Source organism: Bidens hawaiensis, unplaced genomic scaffold (assembly GCF_021521415.1).
Source record: "Bidens hawaiensis isolate Kalapana, Puna unplaced genomic scaffold, B.hawaiensis_p1.1 tig00000369_1, whole genome shotgun sequence".
Taxonomy (NCBI): Eukaryota; Viridiplantae; Streptophyta; class Magnoliopsida; order Asterales; family Asteraceae; genus Bidens; species Bidens hawaiensis.
In genome coordinates, this window is record NW_027491028.1 from 1,085,379 (window position 1) to 1,108,337 (window position 22,959).

Consider the following 22,959-nt stretch of genomic DNA (forward strand, 5'->3'; position numbering starts at 1 on the left):
CAACTCAAAAGTAAAACTATCAACCGGATTTTATTAGGTTTAAGCTTAACGTAAAATAAACATGTTGAATAACATGTGTATGTAAGTTTATTATTTAAAAAAAAACAAACAATATTTGCCCACATGATCTCATTTTAATAACATGTTTTGCAAATTATGAGAAATATATATATGTAATTCTTTGTGTTTCCTTTACTCTTCTCTTCCTTGCTTAATTACTATCTCATCTCATTTAAATGTAAAGGAACAAATATAATGTACGTGAAAAGTGAATAAGTAATGCATGTCTTTTTTAATTTCTATAGTCCCCTTTCATTGTCACTTGAAGTATACAAGAAACTTCTTATTCCCAACCTTCATAACCATTTCACACTCATATATCCCTATATAAACCCCCCACTATTAATTAATTTCCAACTCGCAAATTAATCAAAATGATTTACACGTTGATGATCTTCAACACAATGGTGTGGTTTTCAGGAGGCGATGTGTATGTGACGGCAATTTATAATCTGATGTCTCTCTCACTAATAGTGTTGTTTGAAAGCTGCGTCCCAGCGTTGGATAAAGCTGAGAATCCGATTCAAAAACTTTTGGTGAAACTGAAATCGTGGGTTTTTTCAAATGTTGTGTTTATTGGGTTATTTTATCTGATGGATTTGTCCGAGTGGCCGCAATTGGCGTCCCTCAAGTACTTGTTTCCGCTCTTGGCTTGTTCTTTTCTGTTGTGTGGCATCATATTCAATGATTTCGTTGAGTGTTTGAAGTTCTGGAGGCACGGCACGGATCAGAAAGTGTGACTCAGTAATAAGAACGTAAGCATGCTTCACTATACTCTTATATATATGATGGTAATTGTCGATCTAGCTTCAAGAAAGTGCAAGAGTGTTTTTTTTTTTTTTTTTTTTTTAATATTAAATGTTTTATGTTATGAAGAGTGAGGGAATGGATGCTTTATTGAAAAATAAATGATCTGGTATTACGGATTATTATATGTCTAGTTTTAATATGAAATGATTTTAATTGATGGATGGATGGATGGTGTAAATGTAGCATGCGTTTAGAAATATATATATGTTTGTGGTGTTTATTGATTTTTGGTTCCTTTTGCATTGCATATTCTCTTTTGAGTAGTCATAAATTATGGGTTTTTTAATAAATAATTCACGGTTGTTAACAAAATATGCCAACAAGATGCTAGTCCAGCCGAGAACACACGTACCATACATCATTTCCACTCCTTTATCCAAATCAAAGTCACACCACCTTGCCTTGTTAAACTAAGGCTTCTTAATCTGTTTCAAATCCAGGAGAAGCTCAACGCTTTATTAACTTCATATATCACGACATAAAGATTAACCGGCTTTTCATCAAATAAAACCGCGTTTCTAGATTTCTAAATACATCGAATTGTGGGTAAACACGTAGCATGGAACGACTTAGCTTTCCAGTTAGGCAAAAGAGAGTACTTGTGTAATTCCATGATAATATATTTTGAGAACGCATAAAAGTCGGCTATCTTACACCAATTAATGATACGGTCCTAAATCAATCGGGTAAATCGTCATAAATTCCACAACTCCATCTAGTAACAATTCAAACGACCCACAAAATGGTGATAGCAACCGCATAAACTCACAAATTGCAAAATTAATATGTATTATAATGGATATGAATATATGATACATTTCTTATTGTTTTAGTTCAAGTTAATAAAACTGGTTGATCCGAAACATGACATATTCGAAATAAACATAAAACTGGTTGACCTGAAACATGACCCGACTCGACGTGAACAACAAACTTACTATTTCTATTTCTATTTCTATTTTGCGGTGGAACTAACAAAACCTGACCAATTTTAGGGCCAATCGAGAAACAGAAAAACCCTAGATTGGATGGAGAAATCAATTGCAACGTTGGATAAAGGCACGATATGTTCATCATGGAACTACTGCGGCCAAAGACTAGCCACTGGTTTGATCGACGGGTCAATATCCATCTTCCAAACCACTGATCCTGCTTCTTCCTTCTTCACCTCCACTTTCAATTTCAAGGTTTTCAACTTTTAGGTCTTATAACATTCACATTTTCAGTTGAATTATTTATTATTATGCCCAATTGCTTTTGTTCATATGCTGCCACTGATATTATGAACAAGTGTTTGCATAGTGAAAGTGTAAAATGAATACTGTAACGGTATTATTAAGACCGGAGAACCGACCCTATTGTGATATAACCGGGTCTGATCGGTTCGAGTCTTGCGGGTCTTACTTGGTTTATGCTCACCCATACTCAAAAAGAATGCTCATCCCTAACTACTAATAACTCTGATTTTAGGTTAATAACGGAAGCGTTACGAAAGTGGTTTGGGTTCCTCCGGAGTATGGTGATGCAGTTGCATGCATATGTTCCGATGGAAGTTTGTCTATTTGGGAAGAAATATCAGAAGGTATGCTTATAAGTGTAGAGATTATTTTGAGTTGCAATCGCATATACTCGTTAATCTGCATAGTTTTTAATTAATATTAAAATAGTAAAGTTATGTACATTAGACAGCGAGCCCGTTCAGTGGAAGCAATGCACAAGCTTTGGTGGACCTCTGGAACAAGCTCTAGATGGTCAATTCGGGAACTCCATCTCGAGTTTAAAACTGGTGATTCAAGATTCAGTTTATTGTTAATTATTTTATAAATTGTTTGCCTTATTAAATGTTATGTTTCATTTGCAGACAATTGCTTATTCAAACGGCCTTGTAAAAGTGTATGAAATCTTAGATCCGATGGAACTAAAGAATTGGCAACTTCAGGTGACCGTAATTTTGTAATGCTACATTTTTATGTTTGTTTATCTGTTTAGATTTCTCTCATGTTTCTTGCTCTTAAAAAAATATTATCTTTTTTCTTTGGCTTCTAGGCTGAATTTCAGAATGTTACGGATCCATTAACTAAATTTGGAAAGGCTACATGTTCATTGGCATCGATTTCTTGGAATCCACAAAGAAGCGAAAGCCGTCCTGCAAGTTTCGTGTTAGGTTATAACTCAGACACTTCACAATTAAATTCTCCCAAGGTATGCCACTTTGCATCATTATGTAATCGGGAGATCAATTATGGCTAATAAATTATGTCGGTATGTCCTATCAGGTATGGGAATTTGATCAAGATCATCAAAGATGGCTTCCAGTTGCAGAACTGGCAGAGCTTAGTGACAAGGGTGATCATGTAAATGCTTTGGCGTGGGCCCCAAACATCGGAAGGTAAAATAACAAAATGAAGTAGCGTAATAATGATTCTATAATGTTGGCATAATTACTCTAGTTATTTGTACGCTTCTCACGCTGTTTGTATTTGATCCAAACACTATACACACACCCACACAGATAGACTACTTTTAGAAGTAACTTTATTTGTAACTTCTTCAGGCCATATGAGTTGATAGCTGTTGCAACGTCGAATGGGATTTCAATATGGCAAATGGCATCGAACCCTGACTCTAATGGAAGACTTTCAGTTGAGAAAGTCGCCATGTTTCCTTGCAATGGCAACGAGGTACATCTTTTTTAGTGTTTTTGATGTATGATACTTGATAATGTGCACAATTTGATGGATGATTGTATGTTTTTTTGATATTTGTTGAGTAGGTGTGGCAGATGGAGTGGGATATGAGTGGAATGACGCTAGCAACTTCTGGGACTGATGGGAGGGTGAGATTGTGGCAGTCGAATCTTAACGGAAATTGGCATGAACAAGCAATTATTGAATCCGCAGCATAGGCAATGCTACATGTTTAACCTGATATGAATGTACCAAATGCAAAATGTACTCGTTAAAAATTTTATATTCATTTTAGATGTTTTTACTTGAATCCTGAACCTTAATTTGTTAAAGGATGGTTTTGGATGCTTCTGTTGGTACAAGGAGTGTATTGATGCTAGGAAGCATCATCCATGTCTGCAACTACAACCCGAGTTGTTAGAAATCAGGAAAATAATAAATAGTAGTATTTTCAAACACAAACACAGATTATATTAGGATCAAGTGCTGGCCCGGAGGAGGGGCGAGGTGGGATAGGGTCCGCGCTCATAATTGTTTAAAACAAGTCATCTAACTTTATTATTTACGAAATGGCTTTTTAGTGTAATAGAAAGAGTGCCGGTTTTAGTGTAATAGAAAGAGTGCCGGTCTATGAACAAAAGGGATTTTGGGTTCAAAGCATAGGTAAATAATTTTAGGGCTTGTTTACTTTTAATTGCCCTAACATATTTAAAGGTTATCGGGGACGGACCTATTTGGCCCAACTGCTCAATGGTCTTGTCTTTCCATTCATTCACATAAAATAGTAGCAAATTATCACCGACTATTAATTAAATTTTAAAAAATGTTATAAAAATTTGATTAATTCTCAATATTTACCATTTAATATTTAACCATCTGGGCTAGCTTAGATGGCCAGGGATATGATAGAAGACCTGGAGATCCCAGGTTCGATTCTTGATCTCGACCGGTTTTACCGGCTCTCTGCTGTGAGCGTGGGGGTCGGGTTTATCCGGTGAATTGGTGGTTAGGTGGCCCAAGAAACAACACTCGTGCCCAAACGTGGGCCCGGTTAAAACAACATAGTCTTGGCTCGAGTGGGTTGGGCTGTTACTGAAATTTGCCAAATAATGATAATATATACATATTTCCATTTAATCCAATCCGATACAATTAAATCCATCTTTAACTCAAAAAATTACTAATAAAAATACTATTTCTGGCGATCGCACTACTCCGACGAAGAAATTGATGTACGTTTTACATGTATTAAATCTATTCTAACACACAACATCACCTGTATGATATATAATTGATTGATTTGGACAAGTTTTTATGTTACAATTTGAGATATGCATATTAGGTGTTTGATGAAATGCCTCACTGAAGCATGCTACTGTGATATGTGATGCAGGAGGCTACATACTTGCATACAAACACATAATTAATTATTATTATAACAGCTGGTGGGAAATGGTGGAGTTTGTCTCAGTTTTTCTGGTTACTATTACTACACTACTCGTGTTCCGGGTTGTATATGTCATATCTCAGAGTAGCAAGCCGGCCCGTAACACTTCTCAGAAGCATTTGAGTACCCTCATTGTTTTGGGTTCAGGTGTGCAAATTACTGACTTGTTTTTTAACTCAAACTTCATATAGTTACATTACTAGCAATCTAGAAGCTGATGGTGTTGCGGTTCCTAACCTTATTCTTGCCAAATTTGATTTGGGAAGTCGAACTGTGTTCCGTTTTGATCCAGGGGGGGCACACAGCAGAGATGATAAATTTGTTATCTGTTATGCAAAAAGATCGGTTTGCTCCAAGATATTATATTGCTGCAGCAACCGATAACATGAGTCTTCAAAAGGCATGTGTTTATGAGGGCATCTTAGATGATAAGGTTCATCGATAACAAACAGTATATGATTCTCGCTGTTAATATTGTCTCTATGATGCATCAATTTGCTACAATTTATGCCCATGAGTTTAACTTTTGCTTGATTTGCAGGGCGCAGACGGCACTCAGTTTATGCAGATTTATAGAAGCCGTGAAGTGGGTCAATCTTACATAACCTCAGTTGGGACAACATTGCTTGCTTTAGGTCATGCTTTATGGCTCATGGTCAAAATCAGACCTCATATGGTATTTACTATCGTACCTTCCTTTTATTGTCTTTGTAAAGTTTTTATGACATGTCATTTTCTTTATGTAGATTCTATGCAACGGTCCCGGGACTTGTATTCCCATATGTGTAATCGTGTTCAATTTCAAGGTTCGTATACTTGAGCTTTTCAAAATGTTGTATTTTGTGTTTTTGACTGTTCGAATGACACTGTGTAAACTTCAGGTTTTGGGAATCAGGTGGTCCTATATATACTATGTGGAGAGTATTGCAAGAGTCAAAAGACTGTCATTGAGTGGCTTGCTTCTTTACAGATTACACATGGCTGATCAGTTGTTTGTGCAGTGGCCACAATTACAAAAACGATATCCCCGAGCTCATTATGTGGGCGGTCTCATGTAATCCATTTTTCATTCCAATGGACCAGAGGCCCTTTAAATTAGGGTTTGAATCCGATTTCTAGCCTTTTTTAAGTTTAATTATACAAGTCAAAGATCAAAAGCTGTAATCAAGCAGGTAACTGTTAGCTTAACTAGTGTACAGAATTACATGATTGTAAGGTTTCGGTTCATGGTTTTGGATAATAGAAATGACATTTGTGTGATTGATATGTTTGAATTCATCTTTCCCTTCACTTTGTTATGATTAGGCTAATAATTATGTTCCTAAGTCCTAACAAGAAATATAATTAAACGAAGTGTGTAGGGCTATAAAGAAAACTTTGTTGCTCATAGCTCGCTCAAATTTGGCTTGTTAGTAAACGAGCCGACTTGAGCTGGCTCAGTTTGAAAGCGAGTTAATCTCGAGCCTAGGTAAAGTTGCTCGTTTATACCAAGCCCAAATTTTAAATTTATAAGTTATAACCCAAATAGTAGTTGATCTTTATTTTCTAAGCCCAAGTTCTAGACCAATTCAAGCTTGTCGACTGTATTTATAACCCGATTAACTAGGTGAAAATGCTATTACTTTGATGATTAAAGATTAAATTGCTTATTGAGGCAAAAGAAAATATGCAGCGTTTCACCGATTGCTATGGTCAGTTCTGTATTTACAGGAAAATAAAATATTCACAATACAATCCCTGTACCATGTTATAAAAGTACCCTAGGTTTTCTATCTAACAATAATAACTCAAATTCCTAAATGTTTTACCCTATTAAGTTTTATGACTAATTTGCAGACAACTGCCTATTGAAATGGCCATGTAAAAGTTTATGAGATAGATTCACTGGAGCTGAAGAGCTGGCAAGTTCAGGTGACCTTAATTTGTAATTCTACATTGTTACACTTATTTATGGCTAATCTGGTGCGCGTATTATGTTTATTTATGTTTCTTTTTCTTACGAAAATGTCTAGCTCTTGGTGTAAATGTAATGCACAGTAGAGATCTTTATTCGATTACCATATGCTAATGTTTTCCCATGGTTCTGTGCACGACTAATATGTTCTCATTATTCAAGTTCATTTTTTATTGCCTAAAAGCAATCGAAATAACATCTTAAGACAAAAAGAATGACATTCTATATAATTTCTTGATTGCACTTGGCTATTAAATGTTACACTTTTAATTGTACAACACATGATTTGTCGATGCTAGTAAGCATCCCTATCTGCAACTAGCAAAACTTATTCCTATTTTTTTGATGAGTACATTGTTCGTATGGATCAGATGAAAAATCCAGAGTTAAATGGGAAATTTTGGCTAAAATCCTGTGAATCAGTTGGGAAAGCAAGTGGAGAATTTGTGGCGGAAGCAGTGGTTATTCCCGACAGATGTGAGTCATCATGATGCTGGAAATCACCACTGTGTTCTGTAATCGAGTTCGTTTAAATAATCAAATTGTTGGAAGTTTTCTGCGGCTGAAGGGAAGGAAAATGAATGCGGGACCATTGCATTTGAATCTGAGGTACAGACTCTGAGATTTTGTCTGAGGTTTGAGAGCATGTCTCCAGATTTTGGTGGTGGCGGTAGTTGGTGGTGGTTATGTTCGGTCTCATGTTTTTCTGGTGACTGTGGTGGTGCAACTGGTGGTGGAGCGGTGGGGTTGCATGTGTGCTGCCCTCGGTATGTAATCTCAAACACCATCGGGTCCTCGTCTGCTCTCTGCACCTGTTTTCTTGCCATGCAGTGATGAATATATCGATACGTGCATCTATAATAGCTTCTGCAAAATTAAGTAAAATTTATTATCAATATACGAGTTTACATGATAATTGAATCATATATTAAATATATCGACTGTAGGCCCCACGCAAAAGTCAGCCCCGCAATCCATCAAAACATCTGAGACTCTCTAATATTAGAAAGAAATACTTAAAGCGATGGTATCTTTATAAATGGGCCCCACGCTCGTTATCTCGAAGTAGATACACCGTATAGAGTGGGCTCCACTAACAAGTGGGCTCTGTTCTTTTAGAAAGACGAAGTGGAGCCTAAGTGAGTCCCACTTTTGTATGGGGTTTGGAAAAGAAAAAAAAAATCATGTCTTTTGTTTTTACCTTGGAAATTTAGCACCCAAAATGTCTTTTTGTCCGTACTTCCTCCAACTATAACCGTCATCGGTGTTTCCCTCCAACCCGGTGTCAGTTGAGATTCTAATTTGATTTTTCCATGTCGTTATCGCCTTCCTATGACACCAAATAATAAAAAAGATTAGGCGTTTGCATCATTAAAACATGCAACATACACGCGCCAATTTAAAAAAAAAAGATATATTCTAATTAAAGATACCTTTTCTTAGAAACAGGTTTCTGGTCATGTTGATTATCAAATGTTTGGTTAAAATCTCCACTTCGCGGGCTCTCGTCAATGGAAACGGATGACTCAGGCTGGCTGAGCAATGCCGGTGCTAGTGGCGGTGTGCCTGGCGGTGTTTGACCACCCGTGTGACCCCAGTTGACCATCATCAAAGCTTTGTCATATGATGATATGATTCCTTGTATCAAAACCTGTTTACTTTCAGGACAAGTATCTGAACTTAAGATGGACTTTAGCTGTTTTGCTAAGTGTATCCCTTGTGTTATCTCATTGATAATACAAGCACTAGTGTCCATATCTTGGTGTGTACAATTGAAGATGCAGAGTGCACAAGTGAAGTGTGTTTGAGTTTGAAAAAGTCAACTGTGGGTGTTCATGAGATGGGAAGGTGGGTGTGTTTGAGAAGTTGAGGAATGAATGAGGTGGTTTTTAAGGATTTAAAGTTGAGAGTGATGTTGGAAGGTTGACTGAAGAAACCGTGTGAAGTGTTTATTTTCTTCTCTTTTGCGGCTGACCAATTCAAATATTATTAATTTACAAATCAACCTCCTCTTATTAAAGAACTTTGTTTCAACACCCACAACTTTTTATTGTTCTACTTCTAGACCCTGTGTGCAATGATATTTATAGGTGTAGCAAAAAGTTTAAACCGAGCATTGATTTGCTCGGCTTATAAGAAGTTGGTGGGTTTGGACCGCCTGGTTTTGGTCCGTGACTCTAGCGCAGGTCTAGTCGTGTAGATGACTAGATGGTCACGAATTACCTGCATTCCGTTAAGTTCTTAGGGTTCTTATGCGTTGTGAAAGTAGTTATTGTAGTTTAGTTTAGTAGGTAAGTAGGTATAGTTATATAATAGCTTGTGACGAACCTTTGAGCAACAATAAGGTGGTTGTCATATGTCTTGGAGGTCATTAATTCGATTGTAGAAACATTCTCTTGCTAGAATGTATGGCAAAGATGCATAAATCAGGCCTGGGTTGGCATGACAACACGGGAGCATGTGCATGCGGGAGACTCGTGCACTGGCTTTGCCTGTCCCCGACTATATAAATAACTGGGTCCAACATGCTTCTTAAGCAAAATCTTTTCAAATCTTACAAAATATCCTTCAATGCTTCATAGGCCGGCTTGTGATTTGCGAGGTTGTTAAAACAAGTTTAACCCATATAGACTGCTTTAAAGTTTCATAAAATATATATATATATAAAAAATTAGAATTATAGTAGTATCACTATATATGTGAACTATTGTATAATCTTGAAAGTTATCCAATATCTTGTAAATTTCAAGTTATTTTTGTGAAATATGGAACCTTATTCGAAATTAGCATTTGTTGATCCTTTTAAAGAGCTTTACAAGCCGCCTTTTATAGGATTCGAGGTCATTTTAGAATAGTTGAAACGATTTAATGATTTTGGATGTGTTAAGAGATAGATGAATGTATAAAATAGGGGTACCCATTTGCAACTTTTAAGATTATTAGAATAAGTTAAAAATTACACCCATGAAGTAATGAAAGTGATATATTGAGCAAGTAAATGGAGTGAAAATGCAAGAAAGTGGTTGCTGACCAATTCAAAATATTCAATTCATCCCCACTTTCCCCTTAATTACACAAATATTTTTGGTGCTGCTGACCATTTCAGCTCTCTCTAGCAAACACACATGGACATGTGGCACATTCATAGTCGATCAAATTAACACGAACTTTAAGTCAGGTCAAGGCTTATTTTTTTAACGATAAAACAGAGAATTGTCTAGGTCTTTCGTACGGGATGAGTCAATGACAAAATGTCACACTCAGTTGGCTCAACCCAACCGTACGGAGTCCTTAAGTGCCTCCAAGTTATCTCCAGTTTCGAGAAAACTCACCTGCTCGAAGGCCTTCTAGTGGTAAAACTCAGACGCTCTTAGTCTCGAACGGGAGATTACAAACTCCCAATCTTCCTTTACTGCCACTCATCCCCCCCCCCCTCCACCACCAGTTGGGGGTGACTTTTCAAATACAGTGTTTTAATTTTTAACAGGGTGTTTTATTTTTGCTCAAATGTTTTAATTTATCTCGGTATGGTGTTTTAACCATTAAACAAGTTGTATTAGTTTGCGCCTATATTATTTTACACATTAATTTATACTTTGTTCTTTATGATACATGGCGTCTTTTGATGGTTTCCTACACTTTTAAGACACAATTGACTTTTAAGTCTAACTTCACCCATATAAGGAATGCCGTTTAGATTTACGCGAATTGGATTTTCTACTTGTAAAGAAGAGACTCTTTAATTGGTGTTATGCCATTGGATACAATTAAGTACTAATATTGAGAAAATTACAAGACCTTATGAGCCGAGTTGAGCCAGAGCTAACTTGAAGTTGGCTTGTTTATAACCAACTAAACGATTTTTGAGAGACAGGCTAACATGTCTACTCCAATATCTCAGTATCTTGGACCAATGATTTGATTAGTTTGGGATTAAAAAGATGACTAGTGGGATGACATTAATTAATTAATCATAATAATAATAATAAATGGATTGGTCTTAATCTTATACCCGCGTTTGGTTGGACTGTAAAAGCGTCATGCCAATCCACCTAACACGTTCCATTTCTCCACCGTTGACTTTTTAATTCCAACAACTAAGCGTACCCGCGCGTTGCTGCGGGCCGAGCTTTTATGTGCGTGTTGCCATAAGTTTCGATAGTTACTTTGTAAACCCCTCCCCCTGCACCCACAATGACAATTACTTATCAATGTTAATGTTGCAAGTAATCATACACGGCCACATGGGTCTTAGTTTCAAATAAATTACACAGTTTATGAAGGAAAAAAACGGGGGGTGACCGGGGACACGTACCCGGGCACCAAGCAAGCTTCGCCCTTGCATATGGGCCATGGTTGTAAACAAATTATGCGCAGCTGCTATGAAGCGAGAAAAACGGGGCTGGCTGGGGACACTCGAGCACCAAGCAAGCCTCGCTCTTGTACATTGTTGCAGCGCGTTTAAACAAGAAAAATGTTAATGTATGTACAAAGTGCTTTGCATAAAATCAAAATACAAAGTTGTTAAATTTTTCGGGTCAACCAACTATGGCCGTATAAACAGTTGCCACTTTTTACTCGGTACCCGAATGTTGACTCGCTTAGCCTTCCCTCCATCTATTACATTTGTTCTATCTTGTAAAGCTCATATCTGTCAAAACAATGCACAGTTTTGACTTTCAGAAGTCAAAAATATAATGTATTGTTTAGCCTCCTTAATTTATACATGTGTGATAGATAACTAAAGCAAATTGTAAACATCAATTCACCAAATCCAGCATAACAATAGTATGTACACGTGCAATTGTAGTCTCAGTCACACAGGTCAAAGCAATGCATGAAACGGGTCAAATTACAAAAAATATCTGGTTAACTTACATGTTCACCCTTCTGCATCCTTAGAATTATGAGAGCCCCCAATGACATGTAAGCCTTTCCCATGTTCAATATCATTATATCTAGCAACCTGCCAAACAAAATGCAACAAATCAGTTGTACATGATTTAGATTCATTTACCACTAAACATAATCATATAAAGAATATAAAAAATATATAATAAACTAATGATCATAATTTAGAAAGCAAAATGTTATCCACAAATATTCACAACTAAACTATGACAACTGTCTAATGATTGAATAAAAATATTCTTAGATCTTTACTTCTTCAAGTTCCCTTATGATTTACTTATAAAACTAAATAGTCTAAATGTGCTCAAGTTCTAATTTTGTAATTGAATACATAATTGTGATATGTTCAAAACCTTTGGGAATTCTGGCATGAGCTATTCAAATCACATAAACCTCTAAATAACCAATTTGCCTCCATTTTCACTCTTTCCAACCCTGCCCATCAACAATGTTGTGAAAGTTAAATGTCTGGTCAACCCGATTGACAACCGCAGTCCTAACTGAAAAATAACCAAAACTAATCAGTATGTTTCAAGTTATCAACGCAAGCTCAATTTAGACAAAAATACAAAACTTAATTGATTGCAAATAGATATTAGGTAGCTAATTGTGTAATTCTACGTGATCACAAACTTATGACCAAAAAACATTTACCGTGTAGGTATCCATTTGAACCATATAAGCCCGCATTCTTAAACCGCCATAAACGCAACACCCAATTAATCCAAAAACATCATCACTTTTAGCCCAGAATACCATGAGACCTGTAAAAATATGCTTAAATTCTTTAGAAACCGAAATATAATGTCGTATCAGATAAAATTCCTGAACTGGTTGCTTACCGAAGTGTAATTCATTGATGGCGGCTGCTTTCCCGCTTAACAAAACACCATGGTACACTGTACCATATGACCCCTCACTAAATAACCGGTTAATAAACCCATAAATAACCCTACATAATAATAATAATAATAATAATAGCATACGAATTCTTGCGGTTGCATGTACTTGGTAAATGATGGCCCATTCCCATAAGATGAAGTTGGTTTCCCAGTCAACACGCAGTTGAGATCGAAGATCTGATGGACAAAAGAACATCATTCATTTCTCATCACCTATTGCTTAAATATTTTAGGTATATGAGCTCTGCCACCACAACACAAAATAATCGTGATGGATGATGAATACCGTAACCCTAATTAACAAAAGAAAAATAAACAACAGTTAACGTTACAAATTTAGTCATCATAACGTATTAATCTTACTTTTATCAAGCATCAATTCAACTAAAGCTTCTGATTTAAACAACAATTAGATAGCACAAATCAAAATTTAAAGAATGAGTATTTACCTTGAATCATGGGAGTAAACCTCATAAGCTTTCCACCTGCAATTAATATCGGTATATTATACATCAGTTACTTTTAGTACTAAAAATGTAATCTAAAAAGCAAAAGGCTAAAAAACACAGCCACAACTTTATAATCCAAAACGGAAAAACTGCAAAAATCAATAAAAACAGATAAGCGCAGCAATAAAATCCGCAACATCGAAAGCCAAAGCGATTGCCGAGCCTGAATTCGACAACGCAAATGCGATGAAAAATGATACAATCTTCAGTCGATTTGTGAAGACGGGATGAGAAAGGAAAGGAAGAGTCACGAACCTTCAATGTCATAATGAATAGCGAGGCGGTGCAGAGAAAAATGAACCATACAGTCCTCACAATTATCAATCGCCTATGTGAGAGCCACGTACATGAACACGTGGCTAAGCCATAACTGGCTAACTGCTATGTAAGCTGCATCAAATACTTATACTACGTGTTTGATAAATTGTACCAATTTGCTACAGTAAATAATGTGAGTATAACCCAACATGCATTTTAATATATAATATAATTTGCATAATGCATATGTGCAACATATTTAGCAAACATACATTCAAATTTAGCAAACATACGGTACACTATGTCAATGAAACAGCCAATAGAAACTTAATATCAAAAGGGGCACTAAACAAAGCCACCACGGCTTACCCGCCACCAACGATTCCAAACTGGAAATCGGAAACGATAAACGATCGTCATCATGGCTCAGACACGCGATCATCATAGCCGCATTCCACCAAACCGAAAAAACCACGACTCATAATTGGCAACCCAACAGCCTGTTGTCAAGACGAATCCACCACCACCAAGGGTTTCTAATTTAAACCCGACAATGGTAGACGATAATCCTCGTTCCGATTATCATCGTAAAATCATGATCATCATAGTCGTAGTTAACAAAAACGACAAAAACACGTACTAACAATTGGCAGCCGGTGAACTATATACCACAGTAGGCCACCACAAATCCACCGCTACCAAGGGTTTAGAATCAGAACCCGGCAAACGACGGTTTCCCTACGGGTCGCCTCTCCGTCCACCGTCGCTTATTGTTTCGTAACAGAAACCGGCAACACCCCATTCACGGGTATACAGCCAACAACAAAACCGCATCAAAAGAACATTAAGAGGCGACCAACACCGCTACCTAGGGTTTCAAAAGGAAACCCGGCAACAACGTTGGTCACCTACACAATCCGATCGTAACCCCACCGTAAGCACACCACACCAAGGTAGCATAATCAAACGACCACCGGCAACGGAACACCCCGCTACCATAGGCGTCGTTGAATGACCGGTGAAAACAGGAATCCGACGACTCAAAAGTCAGCCACCACCCCAAAAGTCAAAATTAATAAGTCATTAAAGTCATACATCAAGACAGAATCACAGAGACATTAATTTGTGTTGCGGTTATATTACCTCAAAAGAATTCAGAATAAACTCGATTGGTCCGATGCCTCCATGGAAACGGCCGGTGGTTGACAGGCGCGCATCTCTGCCACCGCCACCACCGTCTCATAGGGTTCCAAAATGGAACCCGGCAACAGTCGCGGCATGGTTGACGCCTACGGTTTCCAAAATGGAACACGGCAACGTACGAATCGGATCTGAAACAGTCAAAATCGGTGGCCGGTGATATAGAGAGAGACGCCAGTGGGTGAAAGTGGTGGTATTAGTATGAGAGAGAGAGAGAGAGAGAGAGAGAGAGAGAGTGGCGGTGGTATATTATCTCTGTGTTCCATGACAGGGAGATATGTATGTATTGGTGTATGTATCGATATGCTTTGGAAGGGAGTACACAAAGCCTTATCAATTGTAAAATGAATGAACAATGTATTAGATTGTGAGAGGAAGCATGAATGCTTTTTAAATATATATATATATAATATGCAATTCATAATTCATAATAATTCAGGTTTAGTTATATATTGTATCTGAATATATTTTAGTAGTTTATAATATATACCAAGATTTTCTTAATAAATTAACTATTTAACAAAACTATTATTGAATAACAATATATTATTACAAATGGTCCTATCCATAATATATACAAAGATGGCCTTATTTTGTGGCACCAATTAAGCAATCAAAAAAGGTAATGAAATATTTCAAACGGCTAGTAAAGAGAAAAATAAGCATAATATCTTTTACTCCCTCTCAAGTTGGAGCATGTAAATCTGTAATGCCCAACTTGTCAAGTAAGGCGTGGAAGCGGTTTGTACCCAACGGCTTGGTTAATACGTCGGCAAGTTGCATCTTTGTATCAATTTTCATGGTTTGTATCTCTCTGGACTCCACACGTTCTCTGACAAAATAACAGTCCATTTCTACGTGTTTGGTTCGTTCATGGAAGACGGGGTTGGAAGCTATGTGTCGGGCGGCTTGATTGTCACAAAATAACTGTGTCGGACCGTCTTGGAAAACATCTAGTTCTTTTAAGAGCCATCTCATCCATAATATTTAGCATCATATATTTTATACCCCTTTGTCTCAGGCGGGTAGCCCACAAAAATTCCCGGCTTACCCCTTTCCTCAAATTTATCACCTCTTGTTTCCATGCTTTTAAAATAAGCGAGACAACCAAAAACACGCATATGTTCATGCTCGGGTTTTTGGTTGTGTAAAATTTCATAAGGGGTTTTATTGTCAATAACCTCCGACGGTAAACGATTTATTATATATGTAGCCGTTAATATGCATTCACCCCAAAAACGGGTGGGTAGATTAGATTCAAAACGCAAGGCTCAAGCAATTTCTAAAAGATGTCGATGTTTTCGCTCTACTACACCATTTTGTTGTGGTGTATGTGGACACGTGGTTTCTAAAACGATTCCTTCTTTAGAATAAAAATCAAGCATGTAATTAGATGTGAACTCCCCCCGTTGTCACATCGGATCTTTTTTATGTTTTTCTCAAATTGGACTTTTATCAACTTATGAAAATAAACAAGGCAAGTGCTAGCCTCATTCTTGTGTTTTAGGAGAAAAACCCAAACGGCTCTACTAAAATCGTCAACAATTGTTAAAAAATAATTTGCTCGAGAGAATGAAGGTGTGCGATATTTACCCCACACATCACAATGTAATAAGTCAAAGCAAGCATTCGTTTTCGTAGTGCTAACAGGAAAAGGTAATCGAGCAAACTTGGCCCTAACACAAGAATCACAAAAAACTTTTGGTTTAAACGAGCGTTTTTATGAAAATCAACAAAAGCAAGTTTAGAATTTGAAGCATGACCCAATCTATTGTGCCATGTGTCCACCGTTGTCATCATCACCTTTATTGTGTCCTTCGTCATCCCCATCTTGTATAGACCTTTCTTGCAATCACCCACTCCAATCAATGTCCTCGAACTCAAGTCCTGCATGACACAAAAGTCAGGGAAAAACGTTACGGCACATTGAAGTTCTTGTGATAGTTTACTAACGGATAAAAGATTGCATTTGAATTCGGGGACGTGAAGGACACCCATTATGGTTATTCCATTGGGTAAGACATGTTCACCTCTCCCCTCTACGGCGATCGAGTCACCGTTCGGTATGACAACGGGTGGTTCATAATGTTTTTTAATCTTACTTTTAAGGAAAAAATCGTTATAAATTATGTGTTCGGTTGCACCAGAGTCAATAATCCACTTACCTCCTTGGCCAATATTACCTGCCATGTTAGAAACCGGCGCATTTTCTTCTTTAGTTGTGTTCACCTTGTCGCCAAAGATCTTCACAAATTGTTGGTATTGCTCGTTTGTTAAACCCGGTATTTTGCTAGTCTCCCCCTCGACACAAGCGGCACTTGGTTTTCCTTTTTCTTGTTTCCCTTTACCCGGCCACCATTCCGGATACCCAATACGCTTGAAACAACTATCTTTATTATGACCATCTTTACCAAAAAATCACAATGTTTTACCTGTTCACCAAAACTGTGTTTGCCATCTTTATGAGAGAACTTGTTTTGTGATGAACTTTGGTCTTTCTTCTTTTGTACAAAAGCTTGAAAAGCCGTAGAGTCGATGGCTGGTCTTCTTTGGCTTGAGATGGATCTTTGTTGTTCATCATCGAACACAAGGTGGTAGGCTGTATTAGAGGATGGAATGGGTTGCATGGCAAGGATTTGTGTATGTATTGTTCCGAACTCGTTGTCTAACCCAAGAAGGAATTCATACAATCGTTCTTTGTCCTTGAGTTCACCGAGTTTCTTTCCGATCCCGCACTTGCATTCGTTACAGTTGCATACGGGGATCGAAAGCACATATTGTATTTCGTCCCAAATGGAACGAAGCTTTGTGAAGTAAGCGGAGACAGGTGTCCCCTCCTGCTTGATAGTGGTTAAAGCTTGTTTCAATTCATACGCCCTTGGTGCGTTGTCTTTTCCGAACCGCTCCTTTAGATCGGCCCAGATTTCTTGCGCCGTAGAGGCGTATTTCACACTCGTTCGTATTTCTTTCTCCATAGCCGTGTTCAGTCAACCCTTAAGCATAGCGTCACACCGTATCCAGGCCATGTAGGTAGGTGTGTCGGGTTCTGGTTTCTCGATTGACCCGTCGATGAACCCGACTTTGTTCTTGGCAAGCAAGAAATTTAACATTTCTTGAGACCAATCTTTATAATTCGCGTCAGTGAGGACATCGTTAACGTGTAACTGCCTCGGGTAGTCGGAAGCATGTATGTAATATAAAGAAGTGTGGTCAGATGCTCCTCCATCGGTCTTCTTTTCATTGTCGCCGGCCATGGCGGCTATTTTTGGGTTATGAGAGAGTCAGGGTAGTGAAAACGTTTAAAGGGTTTTTTTTGTATGGGATCCTATTAGTTAGGCTCTGATACCATAACAAAACTATTATTGAATAACAATATATTATTACAAATGGTTCTATCCATAATATATACAAAGATGACCTTATTTTGTGGCACCAATTAAGCAATCAAAAAAGGTAATGAAGTATTTCAAACGGCTAGTAAAGAGAAAAATAAGCATAATATCTTTTACTATTAAGCATGTCTCTTAATTTAAGGAACGAGTTGACTTTATAATCAATAGAGAAAAAAAATTCCATGTTGACTTCGAAATAATGGTTAATCCTGGGCTTTGGGTAGACAAAGTTGAAATGAGCTGAACTCGAGCTTGTATATACCTCAAAATGAAACTAGAGGTGCAAATATCTGTTAAACAGTTTTGGCCACATCGGTTGATTAATAACTGAACTGGTTATTGGTTAACATGGTCAAAACTGGTAATATCCGGTTAACCGACCAAAATAGCCGGTTTAGGTTTACTAGTTCCTCCTAGAAAATGCCAAACCGGTTTCTAACTTATGATTTGTATTGCGGTTGCACTAGTTTCTTAGTTTTCGGTTACTAGCCGGGTTCCATTTGATGAATATGAATTCTGGCTACCATAATTCCATAAGTACTACATTTGGTAATAATACTCATTAACAAAAGAATGGATCTCTTAGGTAACTTTCGTTACTTATTGATTCATTTGGTCAAATTATTCAAAATGTCAAATTATACAAGATATAAAAATTTAGTCAAAGCACCACCCAACGCCACTAGAACAATTACTGTCGCTACAATCACCACCGTGGATGGCACCTACGTCACCACCACCTAGACCTTCTGTCATTACGGTTGTCACAACCACCGCCACCTTCCCCCATTTAACCCAAACCAAATTAATATTTTTGAAAACGAACGCTTTGACCAGAGCTTAGTTTGACCCTTTACTTGACCCACCCGTGGTTGCAATGTAACAAAGCCTCAAGAGAAATCAAATTCAAAATAAACAAATTTGAATATCAAAGTCCAGATTCTTCTAGAGGTGGAGCAGTTGAAGAATCGTAAACCACAAAAATGGTCACACTTGAATATTATTGACAAAATTAACGTGTCAATAGATTTAAACAAACATAGCTGGACTGTATATTCTCGCATTATTTTCCTTCTAGAATTCAATTTCCCCATAATAGTCAACTTTGTTATCTTTCTACAATCCAAGCTGCAAAACTGATATTTGCTTTCAATACCATCAATACTTCGGCTTATTGATTGAAACAAACTTGTGGACAATAATAATTTGAAACTACCCTTCTAAGGTCAACCAGCCCAACCCAAAATAAAACCCTCTTTATTTCATAGAGGATTAAAGTGAGATGTTAAGATACAAAAGAAGCTGCTAACATTAGTACATTCTACACTAATATAATATTAATCAAAATACACGATTTGTCGCGCATATAAAAGTTACCTAGGGATAATATTCACTTTGCACCTATGATTTGAGAAACAAACATTGCAATTGATTCAACAGCAGATTGTTCGGCTTCTTCTTGAGTGATTCCCGCCAACTCAAGATTCTTCTTCCCGATTTTAATCGAGTGGTCGCCATTTTCAACAACATGCAGTTTACTCGAAGCTTTCATTTTCTTTCTAACCGCTTCTAATGACTCCAGTGAACACAGCCCATCTTTAGTGCCCTTCATTAACGAACACAAGAATAGTTAGTTAGCCGAAAGTTTGTTTTTGCATTTTTTTTAATTACATAATGCGTGATTATGAACTTTTACCTGTACAAACATGGTAGGAACGGTAAGTTGTAACATCTCTAATGGTTCCTTTTGGTCCCTGGAAAATGATTTAGTGGATCAAATATTCATGATACGTGACCTCCAAACACGACTTAGTTACAACAATACTGCAGTTAATCACGAATTAGAAGAGATTTTTTGTTATAAAGTCCATTTACATGAAAGAGCTGGCGAATTCGTATTCGGGGTAACTAGGTAAAGCCAATAAGAAATGAGCAAAAATGTCTTGAAGAGCTGGACGTTCTGACAAAAGGTTATGGTCTAACGAACCAAACCACTCATGAGCTACTCTAGAATCTAGATCAGTATGCTAAAAGCTTAAGCTGAGCATTAAATGAACTAAAGGCAAAAGTGAGCCTGTTTAATAAACGCCCGAACTTCACTTATCAAGCTCGAGTAGGCTCGTGAACATAAACGAGAATGCTAGTTATATCATATTTATTAAGTACTTTACGTATATATGTACACAATAATTATTATTATAAATATAATATTATAATAAAAATAGTTAAATAAAATTAAATATATAATATGTTCATAATTAGAAATATAGAAAAACAGAGAAAAAATAATAAACAATAAGCAAGCCAAGACCGAGCTTAAAAAACTATTCGCGAGCGAGCTTGAGCTAGAGCTTGAGTTTAGGTGAGCCCATGCTCGGCCCAACTTGTTTACGCCCCTAGTCCCCTATCTAAAACCCCGATTTTTTTCCGTTGACTTTACCAAATTTAGCAATTTTATTCCTTGTTAATTTTAGAAAAGCATGAATCTTTAAATTTATATTTCATGAGTTAATTTATGCAGTTAATTTCAATAATAGGTTATCAATTTTGAATACTAAAGATTTTGCCAAATCTTCATAAATTTATAGTATTCTTTTATGTTTTATGCATCCGCTCTGCATCACAAAGTTCAAACAATAATATGTACCATGTCATGATAAACAAACCTTTAGGGGGTACCCAAAGCAAACTACGGCTGAAGCCCGAATACCATTCTCAGCAGCTACCATACAACTTACTCTGCATATGACATTAAAAAGCCCATTAGTGCCCCTTGTTACAGATTTATGAACTGCTAAAAACACTAATTCAGTAATCTTAACCTTGAACCCATGGACTTTCCAGCCAAAATTAGAGGATGCTTTGGGTACTTTGCAGCAACCGTTTTGACGATATCCGAGTGAAACTCAACCAATTTTTCGGCTTTGGGAGGTGGTTTTCTTTTAGAAATATCTGCAAGCAGTCAATATTATTGGTAGCTAAAAACAACATATGTTCATACTTCATACCAAGTATGTGAAAACAGGTTAAATATACAGTGGCATACATACAGAACCAAAACAGCCATAAATTCATTTATTATTTCAGGAACTCACATGGGTAGTCAAAAGTTACAACTTCAACTGCATTTAGTGAATCAGCCAACAAGTTCTTCCATCTGCATAACCAAAAAATCAGAAACTTGAGCAGTGTAATCGCAGAGGGTTCTCTTGTACCAGGCCTTGCAACTTGGCCCATTAGAGTTGGCCCAATCCCCCTATAATAGTAAAAATTTTCTCTCTTTAACATGTAATAATCTAGGGTTGTTATATCCGGAGATTCTGGTATCTGAATTTCCTATAGTGAACTTCAATATCTGAAATTTCGCATTCAGATATCCAAACGAAACCCCAAGTTCCGAAATAATAATAAGTATTTAATAAATTTTAAAAAAGAAACTATTAAGAATATTAAAAAATATATATTTCAAATATCCGAAATATACAAAAATTAAGTGAATTTCATAATCTGAAATTTCGGATTCACATATCCAAAATCCCGAGTTCCAAAAAAATAATTATTATACAATAAATTTTAAAAAAATCATGTCAAATATTCGAAATATCCAAAATTTATCCGAAATATCCGAAAATTAATCCAACATTGAAATTTTTGGATATTTTGGATTAGGAGTTTGAATAATTTGGGTTCCATTTCTCATTTTAATTTTTTTAATGTAATATGTTATACTTTTACCTAAACTCCTAAAGTTCAATTGAGGCCTAATGACATATATTATTTTTACTGACCCAACCCAGATTGGGAATTACAGTATTTTAGGTATGATTTGACATTCTAGGGTTATTCCAAAACACATATGAAACTATCAAAGAAAGAATTGGTAACGATATATTTAATGCATCAGAAATTTAATAAAAATGTCCACTTGAACACAAAAAAAAAAACATTGAGTAAAAAGAGAGATGTGGTTAAAAATAACAATATGACCTAATCATCCACTCAGAAGATGAAGGAGCACCGGCGCCGTGAGCGAATACCACCACCGCTGAATTAGAAGACTTATTATTATTATTATGACGTATCTTCATGGACGAACTCTTGCTTCTGGTGACCATCGAAGACCGCTTTTGTACCGGTTGACTGGTTTCACTATCCACCGTTCGCCGGCGTTTCGGAGCCATTTTTTCCGGTGACGAAACCTAGGTAGGTGTGTGTGTGTGTGTGTGTGTGATGTGTCAACGGTCAATGCCAAGTGTCAGTTCACTGACAATTCATTTTCGCGCCAAATGACATTCGCTGGGTGTCACATTGGGCTTACTATGAAGTTAAGGCCCATTATGTGTTATCAAAAGGTTTTAAAAGCATTTAAATTTTTAAAGCTTAGAGTTTAATTGAATAGTGTTTCTTTAAATAAATACATAGAGGCCTGTTATTCATTTTTTTCATAAATATTTGTGAGTGTTTAAGAAAAGGAAAAACAATAAAATAAATATTTCTGAGTAGATAAGAGACTGAGAATCTGATGTGGTAGGTTAAAATATAGAGATAGTTTAGAGACAATGTGATATTTAACTAAACTACAGAGATAGATAAGTTGGCATGTATACATTAAAGGTTTTTTTGGTATGAGATAATGAAATAGATAAGAAAATGAAACAAATCAGTACAATTCTTTAATTTGTCATGTTTAGTTAACTAGGCTAATGAACTAAATCATTATTTTATATTGTTTGATAGACACAAAAATTGTAATGGCAGTGACAAGTGTGATTGGTGATGGCAAGGGTGGTGATGGTGGTGGTGGAAGCAGCAGCAATTGTGATGGTGGC

At 36.7% G+C, this 22,959-nt stretch overlaps 4 protein-coding genes and 2 pseudogenes across 12 annotated transcripts; 2 read left to right on the plus strand and 4 right to left on the minus strand.

Annotated features, from left to right (window-relative positions):
* Positions 1 to 1,860: 1,860 nt before the first annotated feature.
* On the plus strand, positions 1,861 to 3,813 carry LOC143623590 (protein SEH1-like). The gene is made up of 8 exons (XM_077094457.1): positions 1,861 to 2,057; positions 2,341 to 2,452; positions 2,556 to 2,656; positions 2,732 to 2,809; positions 2,917 to 3,072; positions 3,147 to 3,259; positions 3,425 to 3,551; positions 3,644 to 3,813. The coding sequence occupies exons 1-8, from the start codon at positions 1,899 to 1,901 to the stop codon at positions 3,773 to 3,775; spliced, it is 978 nt and encodes a 325-aa protein (XP_076950572.1). The 5' UTR covers positions 1,861 to 1,898; the 3' UTR covers positions 3,776 to 3,813.
* A 1,192-nt stretch (positions 3,814 to 5,005) lies between these two features.
* On the plus strand, positions 5,006 to 6,615 carry LOC143623602 (uncharacterized). The gene is made up of 5 exons (XM_077094465.1): positions 5,006 to 5,153; positions 5,297 to 5,437; positions 5,546 to 5,680; positions 5,751 to 5,810; positions 5,886 to 6,615. Exons 1-5 carry the CDS (start codon positions 5,010 to 5,012, stop codon positions 6,060 to 6,062), a joined length of 657 nt encoding a protein of 218 aa, XP_076950580.1. The 5' UTR covers positions 5,006 to 5,009; the 3' UTR covers positions 6,063 to 6,615.
* Positions 6,616 to 7,316: 701 nt separating this feature from the next.
* LOC143623613 (putative WRKY transcription factor 41) lies at positions 7,317 to 8,854 on the minus strand (annotated as a pseudogene). The gene is made up of 3 exons (XR_013151929.1): positions 8,392 to 8,854; positions 8,160 to 8,288; positions 7,317 to 7,825 (listed from the first exon to the last, which is right to left on the minus strand). The product of XR_013151929.1 is annotated as a putative WRKY transcription factor 41 (transcript).
* A 2,268-nt stretch (positions 8,855 to 11,122) lies between these two features.
* LOC143624187 (pto-interacting protein 1-like) lies at positions 11,123 to 13,031 on the minus strand. Of its 7 annotated transcripts, XM_077094925.1 has the most exons (5): positions 12,856 to 13,031; positions 12,712 to 12,768; positions 12,524 to 12,633; positions 11,837 to 11,924; positions 11,124 to 11,609 (listed from the first exon to the last, which is right to left on the minus strand). In XM_077094925.1, exons 1-4 carry the CDS (start codon positions 12,968 to 12,970, stop codon positions 11,841 to 11,843), a joined length of 366 nt encoding a protein of 121 aa, XP_076951040.1. In that variant the 5' UTR covers positions 12,971 to 13,031; the 3' UTR covers positions 11,124 to 11,609; positions 11,837 to 11,840. The 7 variants fall into 7 exon arrangements, 5 of the variants coding, with proteins under 5 accessions (XP_076951028.1, XP_076951036.1, XP_076951030.1 ...); XR_013152061.1 differs by adding an exon at positions 12,223 to 12,304 and having other exon boundaries at positions 11,123 to 11,609; positions 12,524 to 13,031; XM_077094913.1 differs by having other exon boundaries at positions 11,123 to 11,609; positions 12,524 to 12,768.
* A 3,255-nt stretch (positions 13,032 to 16,286) lies between these two features.
* On the minus strand, positions 16,287 to 17,713 carry LOC143622688 (uncharacterized). Its single transcript, XM_077093761.1, has 2 exons — positions 17,227 to 17,713; positions 16,287 to 17,143 (listed from the first exon to the last, which is right to left on the minus strand). Exons 1-2 carry the CDS (start codon positions 17,711 to 17,713, stop codon positions 16,287 to 16,289), a joined length of 1,344 nt encoding a protein of 447 aa, XP_076949876.1.
* Positions 17,714 to 19,370: 1,657 nt separating this feature from the next.
* Positions 19,371 to 22,350, minus strand: LOC143623618 (uncharacterized; annotated as a pseudogene). Its single transcript, XR_013151931.1, has 6 exons — positions 22,118 to 22,350; positions 21,226 to 21,287; positions 20,953 to 21,082; positions 20,797 to 20,869; positions 19,827 to 19,884; positions 19,371 to 19,736 (listed from the first exon to the last, which is right to left on the minus strand). The product of XR_013151931.1 is annotated as an uncharacterized LOC143623618 (transcript).
* Positions 22,351 to 22,959: the final 609 nt, after the last annotated feature.